The 8,752-nt window shown below is 27.5% G+C and overlaps 1 protein-coding gene across 1 annotated transcript; it reads right to left on the bottom strand.

Moving 5' to 3' along the window:
- Positions 1–1,467: 1,467 nt before the first annotated feature.
- Bm6018 (uncharacterized protein) lies at positions 1,468–7,208 on the bottom strand (the record flags this gene model as incomplete). Its single annotated transcript, XM_043076162.1, has 14 exons — positions 1,468–1,654; positions 2,155–2,350; positions 2,533–2,665; positions 3,172–3,306; positions 3,471–3,610; positions 3,705–3,833; positions 4,256–4,351; positions 4,749–4,818; positions 5,208–5,287; positions 5,643–5,724; positions 5,943–6,089; positions 6,274–6,359; positions 6,757–6,865; positions 7,149–7,208. 14 exons carry the CDS (start codon positions 7,206–7,208, stop codon positions 1,468–1,470), a joined length of 1,650 nt encoding a protein of 549 aa, XP_042932096.1.
- Positions 7,209–8,752: the final 1,544 nt, after the last annotated feature.

The raw sequence follows: 8,752 nt of genomic DNA, 5'->3' as shown, positions 1-8,752 counted from the left end.
ATGTGATTTAAACATAAATATTTTCTTGCACCAACAATCATTTGGATATTTATTCTTGGATTAAAAATTTTTCTTGCACATTTCTTCATTTCTATACTTATAAATAAACTAAGTTATAAAGCAGCACAAAGTATTGCAGATTTCAAAAAATTGCGACACATTTGTAAATAATAATGAAGATGAGAAATGGTTTGTTTGAAATTTATATTTTACATAAAACTTAAAAAAACTCAACAAATTTTTTTAGTATTTAAAAATAAATTGAAAACACTTAAAGCAGTCAACATTTACTCGATGTTAACAGTAAGAATTTGTGACATTTCATAGTATTTTGTTAAGAGTTTGAAAATTTTTAAGAAAATTCCATGATTGTGGTAAATATTCCTCATTTTTCATGTATTTCATCATTAATTAATCAAAACAAAGAAAAAAAAAAAGAGAATACGAAGCAAAAAAGACACTGGAATTAGATTGACAATGCACATTCACAAAGATAATTTCAGAAAAGAGTTTTTTCAAATACTTCCCATCTCAAATGGTTAATATCTCATTAATCTCATTTTAATTTTACTCTTTTTTTTAATCACTTTAATTTTAATCTTTTTATCTTCACTTTGTATCCCATTCATTTCTTTTTAGGCTTGCATCATATTTGCTAAAGTTCTATCGAGTGTTGTTGTTGTTGCTCTTCTTTGAATTTTATAAATGAATACCATTGACTGTTGCTTAATTCTGCAAATTGAGCTCTAATGTAAGAAGTGATCAGAAATTTTTTAATTAGTACTAAGAGTGTCACTTAATAGTATATAGCAGAAATTTTAAACCTTTTATGGTTAATTTGATAACTGATATAAGATGCAAATTCGTAATAGCAACTTTTATCTTTGCAACATCAAAAAATCATCAAAATAAATGCGACTATTTCATATTATGAAATTGAAAGTTGCAACTTGAAATACAGTTTCCTAAATACATATTTTTATTGGAAACATCAGCATTGTCCAGTTACTCGAATGAATTCTAAATTTCCAAATGTCACATTCAACATAGTTATATATGAACTTTTGATGTCAATTAATGATTCCAACTATCAGAACTTCCCGTCTCATTCTCATTTCACAAAACATTGATGATAAGGATAAAAAGTTATACGATGCAGCAAACCAAAACAAAAAGCAAGACATCTATTTCAATTCATGCACACAACACGAAATCCAACGCATATTGCAGCATTAAAGAAAAAAGCTTAAATCCGAATATATTATAACAAACCTATTTTTTTATATTATTATCATTAATTCAATCACAATTTCCTTCTATACATATTCTTAACAATTAAATTATATGCCTCAAATTATTTTTCAACTTTCTTTGTTTATTTACCGACTAAAAACGATGTCCGCTTGTAATTGTATTTGGTTAGTAAATGGAAACAAAATTATATGCAAATTATTCTATGGTAAAATTTTATTCCGATCGAGTTCCTTTCAACCATGATGTGATACTTGTCTTCACTTTGGTACTTGTATCTGCAAAATATTTACTGGTATTAACAACAGCCGATGCTACACGACGACCACTTCCTGTACCGCCAGCTGTATGCTCCATACGTAGCAATACATCCGATATACCAAGACCACCAGCAAATGGATGTCTGCAAGCAAATAATCTTATCTTTTGAATAAATTTCAAACTTTTATGCAAAATATTAAATTAATCAAAGATCGCTTTACAAGACGAAAATTTTAAGATGAGCTCAAAATATGTCAACTTTTTGTGCTATTATTGATATGATGAATAATGACAAACTATTGCAATGATAAAAGTAAATAAATTATGACAGTGAAAATTATGATAGTAACGTAAACGTAAATTTGTTTATGCTTTAAAGGATGATCTTTGCTACTTAAAGTATATTCAATAGTTTAATTCCATTCTCTTTTTAAAGAAAAAAAAAAAAAACAATTATACTATCTGCTTTGCAGCAAAAACATCAAACTTTATGAAAGATTTAACATTTTAAATGAAACGTTTATTGTTGATTTTACTTTTCTTTAAAGCAAAATCAACAATGGAAAATAAAGCAAGTGGTAAACACTAGCTATTTAATCATTTTGTACAATAATAGAATAAATAAAGAACACAAAGACAAACCCTGGAATGGTAGATGTTAAATCAGGATAGTCACCACAAGATAAAATACGATAATTATTGCTCATTTTCCATTCAGTTATGAATGCTTCATTGAAATCATCCAAGGAATCTTTCAAATCAGCACGAACAGTAGCTATAAGTGATAATAGATATGCTTGCATTTGCAATCGTATCCAATCATCACTACCTTCCCAACCTGAAATTAGTAAAAATTTAAATTAATTATAAAAATTTTATAAAATCTAAGAAGCGAATAAAGTAATCAAATGTTATTATTAATTTGTTTATGCTTCTATTAAATTTTCTAACAAGTGCTATCTGTTAAAATTCAGTGTAATTTAATAACAAATAATAATATAGAAGTATGAAAAAGCACACTTGGTGATTTAGCATTTGCTTCCATTTCTTTCAATACAAAATCGATAAAGCGTAAATCTGCAGCTGTTAATGCCAACGATCGTTTTAATTCAATATCTACGATATCGATACTCCCATCGCCAACATCATCAACCTTAGACAATTATTTTGCAATTTTTTACACTCAAAAAAAAAAAAAAAAAAAAAAAAAGAATGATTTCAAATACCACAATGATAGCATTTTTCTTTTACTGAATTTTTTTGCTGATTTCAGTGAATGTAAGCAAATTTCTTAAACAATTTGGTGATGATAGCATCATTACATGGATGCAAATGTGAGAAAAAAATAAATTGTATCATATAAGCCATTTAATCATATATTTCATTTTATGCTATCTCTCGTAAACTATCACAGTTACACTTTGAAATGTAAAACAAGCTTAACTTCTTTCAAACGCTTAATAGGATGCAATCACACGTTTGACATATTACTATGTATAGGTCGGGATTTGCAAACTGTTTATATTAAAAGTATGATGTAATCAAATTTTAAGATTTTGAAGTAGACTAAAAGTCATATTCCTGATAAACCCAAATCCTAAAATGCAATAACAACAGTTTTTTCTTTTTTCTTTTTTTTTTTCAACAAGCAATGTTTACAGTGACTATAACATCCAACAAATCACGACGTTGAACAAATAAAGCATTCGTTGCACCGATGCAGTAAGCTCGTGTTTGATCGGAACGAATCATATCCAAATAGCATATACTTAGATAAGGATGAAATAATGAACCCTATAATAATATTCTTCATTTTTTCATAAAAAATAATAAGAAAATTGTAAACTGCAGTTATAATCTCAATAACTGAAATTCATAATCGCAATTTAATGGATTCATTTATGATTATAACTCATATGTTCTCACATCAAAATTCATACATCACATAAAATTATTACTTTTGTAAAAATACTTAATGGAAAACCGTATGAATCAGTGGCCAATATTTGCTTCCGCTTTAAATTTGAACAACTTTCAGCACTAATATCAGTTGAAGATTGCGTTTCGGACGTGCATTCCGCAGCTGATGTTAGTAAATCTAAAAATAAAAAATAACAGTTTAACAGAAAAGAAACATGTCATTACGAATGAAATGAGATATTTAGTTAGATAAATCGTACTAAAAGCAGAACCTTTGTGTACAAATTCTTCTACGGGGTTATTTTCATTCACTTGGTTCTCTTCTATATTTACGCTAACCATTACATCATTTCCAAATTCTAGAACTTTGCTTCCTAATATATCTTCTCCCATTTCCAAAACTAAAAAAAATATTCATATTCTCACAATACAAAGACAACAGTTAAGCACTTTTAGTCAAGTTCCTTTTGTTAAAAATCACTTGAACATTAGCACATTAAAAGGATATATCTAGATTTGAAGACTGAAAAAAATCAATGTTGAATCTAAGAGACGAAAATCTAATTTTTCCACTTTGCAGAATCAATATGCCTGAGCTACTATCTGTAATGTTGATTCAGCCTTATGGAAACCACAAACAGAAGATATGTAAAGTAATTTGTATTTGATTACTTAATTTGGTTGCTACAACAGAAAATCGAAAAGCTATGCAAATTTTATACCAAAAAGTTACATAAAAACACTTCACCTATTATCCACCTTCATGTTATTAAATATAAACTGTGAAATAAAATTATAAATACTAATTAAATGCCGACCTTACCAATTTCATTCTCATCTATAGTTTTATTCTCAACTGAACATTTTTGCGAATTCGGGTTGTATGCAGCTGCATGGAATAAACCTTCTTCAACCAATCCTAAATTAAAAATCTTAAATTAGAAATATGTTAAATCATTTATTCTTTTCCAAACTGGTAAATAAAAAAAGTATAATGTGATTGAAAACATATAAACTTATTACAAACAAAATCCAATAGTTGTTAACCATGTATAAATTAGAAAAACGAAAACATCGCTCTAAAAGTACTGCTATTATTCTTATTTCAGATGAAAAAATGTTCAAATATTTAATAAAAATGTAGATCAAAAACTTTGAAAGGAAATCAAAAATTTATTAAACTTGTTTACTAAAAATTATTACCAAAATTCATAAAATTGTCTTTAAAAAATTTAGATGAGTAAATTAACAAATATATTTCAGAAAAAAAAAATGTTGTCAAAAGTGAACAAGGATAATGTTGAAGAAGACGTTACGTGGGAAAAGTGAGGTAAGCGCAACCATCAACTGACTTAATTGAAATACTGGTGATATGTAGAACACAACCTAAACAGAAGTATATTTTAAGAAAAAATTTCATAACTGAAAAATGTCTGATAAACGCAAAGAAAAAAAGTTCCGGAGAACAAAAGATGATTAGAATAGAATTCTCAGATCAAACTATATGATCATTCAACATAATGTTAACCTTTTATAACAATAAAGTTTTATGCTAAAAAAAGCTACAGTGAATTTCTTAAAATAAACTTATACATTAATAGTTTTCGTTCTTTAACTGATTATTTCTTCTTCTTAATGTATCACTATCAATATCCAAAAGCAATAATGAGACTATATAACATAATTGAATTTTCTAAATTATCCCTATAGTCCCTAAAATAATTCATGACAGATATCATAGTTAAACAAAAATTTCCTGGAACAAAATAAATTACCTTTTTTTCTAACAATAACAATTTGAATAATACTAATACACGATGTCTGAATGTCGTTACTAGGGACTGCACTGAGATATCTGCAAAAATATTTGTCTTTTTTTAAAGACTTTTGAAGTGTGTGCTCTATACGAATCATGAATCATTTTTCTTGCGTTTCTGCAATATTTCAACCTTACATACCATATTTAATTTAAAAAAAAAAAGAAAAAAAATAAAATAAAATAAAATAGTACATAGCAGAAGAAAATAAGAAATATTTTTTTGTGCTTCATAGGTATACTAACATCATTATTTAGTTTTAAATGCTTCCTTGATGCCTCAACTAAATAAAATTGGGATCTAACGTCAAAATGATTTAAACACCAGTTTTCCGAATATTCTGCTTAACTATATCTTAAATATATTAAAAATGTAGCACAAATATATTTATACCCATTACTGCAGCTTGCTCATCAGTTACCGCATCCGGAAACATCTCACAAAGATTTTCATATAGCTGACATAACACGTCAACCTACAAACTGTCAAAAAGTGATAGTGTAGAAATCATATTTAAAACAGTTCATCATTAAAAGTTCTCGCTTGCTCCAAAGTTACATTTCAATATTTAACAATCAGAGAAAATATTTTTCCCTTCTTCAAGAATTACTCATTCTAACACTTAAATCCAGTTTCTAATGATAACCTAATGTATCAAACTTTTAAGAATCGATTAATCAATCTGAAACTTACCTTAGCAAAATCCCTTTCGTTGAAATATGCTTTTGTAATAAGTTGTAACTTAGCTGTTAATATACCGAAAAGTGGTACTCGAGATAGAACGCAAACACTCTTCTGTACACTACTTCGGGTGACATCTGTTGATTTATTCAAAAGATCCTTAAAACGCAAGAATTTTGAACTGAATTAAAGACCACAAAAAAAAAAACAGAAAAAAATTGAAATAATTTTTCCCCAACAAAAACAAAAATAAGAGAAGCGGAAGGCAACTTATCATGGTGGTAGAAATATAGTAATAAAGATTGTTAGAGTAATAATATTAGCAATGGATAAAGGTAGTAACCTTTGCAGAAATTTGACGGTAACACGAAATTCCAAAGACTGATCGGTTCGGATCATCTAATGATGGCAGCAAAAAATATATTACGTCTGAAATCATTTTAAAAGAAGAAGGAACGGAACATATGAAATTTTAGCTTTTTGTAGGTCAGATAACGCATTGTTTATTCTACAAATAATGCAAAAAAAGTAATAGTATGTAACTGAAAATCGATCGAAAACATGCAAGAAGAGAATCCTCCTTGTCCATCTTTTGCAGATAGTTTCATCTACTGTGTTACAGATACAAAGAATTTACAAAATCATTAAATAGAAAAATTTAACTTTAAAAATTCGAAAAAGCGTGGAGTTGAGAGTTGAGATGAAATACAAGTCACAAGCAATGAGAAATAGTAGAATTAACCATAGAAATTAAACAAACATTTAAAACATTCGATAAAGATAACAGAATTAAGGAGAAAAGCTATCAAGTAAATTTCTCACATACCATTGTCAACGTTATGCGCACCATCAGGAAGTGCAAGTGATGGTAAATTCTGCCACGCTGCCGGCAGTTCTCCCTCACGGTCTGTTAAAGGTGGATAACAATATTCAATCTGAAAAAACTAATTAACGATGCATTCAAATTTAATAGTCTATAAATCCATAACAAATTTTAATTGGAAATTCTTATAAAAGCTATATTATCAAAAACACCAAGAGAAATAATTGCTTCTTTGACTTCATTTATTAATCTTATGAATAGACCTCGTCTGCAAATCTTCGTCATTGATCGCATCAATTAAACCCATTGATCTAACCGAGTTTACGCATCGAATCACTAATCTTAGTAAATTTACTTAATAGTCAATGTTACTTTAGTAATCGTTTGTCAATTACCTGACATCCCCGTTTATGATGAAAACCAATGACCGCAACGTAAAGAATTGAGCTAACCATTCATAAAAAAACATTTGATGTTTTAAAAACATAAGCACTCAATGATTTGCCAATACCAAGTAACATCTGGAAAGAAAAACAAGAATTATATGATAAAACATAATAAGTAAAATTAGATGCATAACACGGATATATACAAGCATAAAATAATTCTTCTATATATCATATATAACATAAATTCTCATATATAGGATGAAAATTACGACAGAAGCTATAAACAACATATTTATTATGAAGTATATTTTCAATGCAAAGTAGCATGATATCATACATTAATATAAAAAAATATAATAATATGATCAAATTATGTAAACTTACCAAACATACAACTAACTTACACGTACTACGTGAATGATGGTAATTTTAACTCGACACAAGTTTTACTCACATGACGCTTTTATGATACACCAAATGATTAGCGTTTACAAAATAAGAATTTGATGCAAAAAATAAAACTCTAATTATCTAAAAGTAAGAAGCTATCATATGTGATATCAAAAACTTTCATGTTTAATCTGAATATATCTCATTCATTTCAGTGTTACATAGTTTTACACTGATTTCACAAACGATTCCCTCAATCTCAACAATTATATTTTCTTTCACGCTAATATTGCCCTAGCAATGTTACATCATTCTCATTTTTATCATACAATTAAAAATTTCGTAAAACATTATTAGATTTATTAGTATTAATAGTAAGAAGTGCTAAAAAAAAAAAAAAAAAAGTTATTACATATAGCTCCAATCATTTCCATAATGCATTATGATACCGACAAACCGCCTTATATTCACAGCTGCTAATATTCTCAATAATTAGATTTCTGAAATTCTATGAAATGTTTCAATCTGAATAACTAATGAAATTAAAAACACAATCTTTTTTTTTTTTAGCAGTTTAAAGATGTAAGCATTTATTGCACATCATACAGCTTATCTGCCATATGTAAATGGTAATATTGCAATTAACGCAACAAATCGATTTCTCAGTAATCTCAAATTTATTATCACTGAATAAATAATACAATGCACAAAAAAATTAAAGCACAAATTTTTGAAACCATTAATATACAAATCAAAAAAGCCAGTCCATTCAAAAAAATGAGAAAAAGTAAGTTCTTTACTCAGATATGACTTTCCGCAGAAAATATCTAGAAAAATTAAATCAATACAACCGCCAATTACTACTCAATTTCAATTTACAGAACCATAATGATGTAATTAAGAAAGATCATGAGCAGCTGAAAATACAATTATTATTCACATTTAACTAGAGAAAAATCTTACTTATTGAGAGTACCTGACTTAAAGATCTGAGCAAAAATATTTTTCGTTAAAAATATTCTTCTGCAAGAATCAAAAATTGTTCATATAACTAAAAACAAAAACAAACAGATAAAATACAGTAAACCTATTGCAAAAATCACAACAACCGATAAAACATTTACGCTAATTTGATAAACATCATTATAGGAGTTGGGTAGATAACGCTAACAGTGTCGAATAAATAACAATAACTGAATGAGAAATAAAAATGAGATCAA

The sequence above is a fragment of the Brugia malayi genome, assembly GCF_000002995.4.
Source record: "Brugia malayi strain FR3 genome assembly, contig: Bm_v4_Chr1_scaffold_001, whole genome shotgun sequence".
Classification (NCBI taxonomy): Eukaryota; Metazoa; Nematoda; class Chromadorea; order Rhabditida; family Onchocercidae; genus Brugia; species Brugia malayi.
The sequence above is the reverse complement of the archived record's forward strand: the minus strand, read 5'-3'. Positions and strand labels throughout refer to the sequence as shown.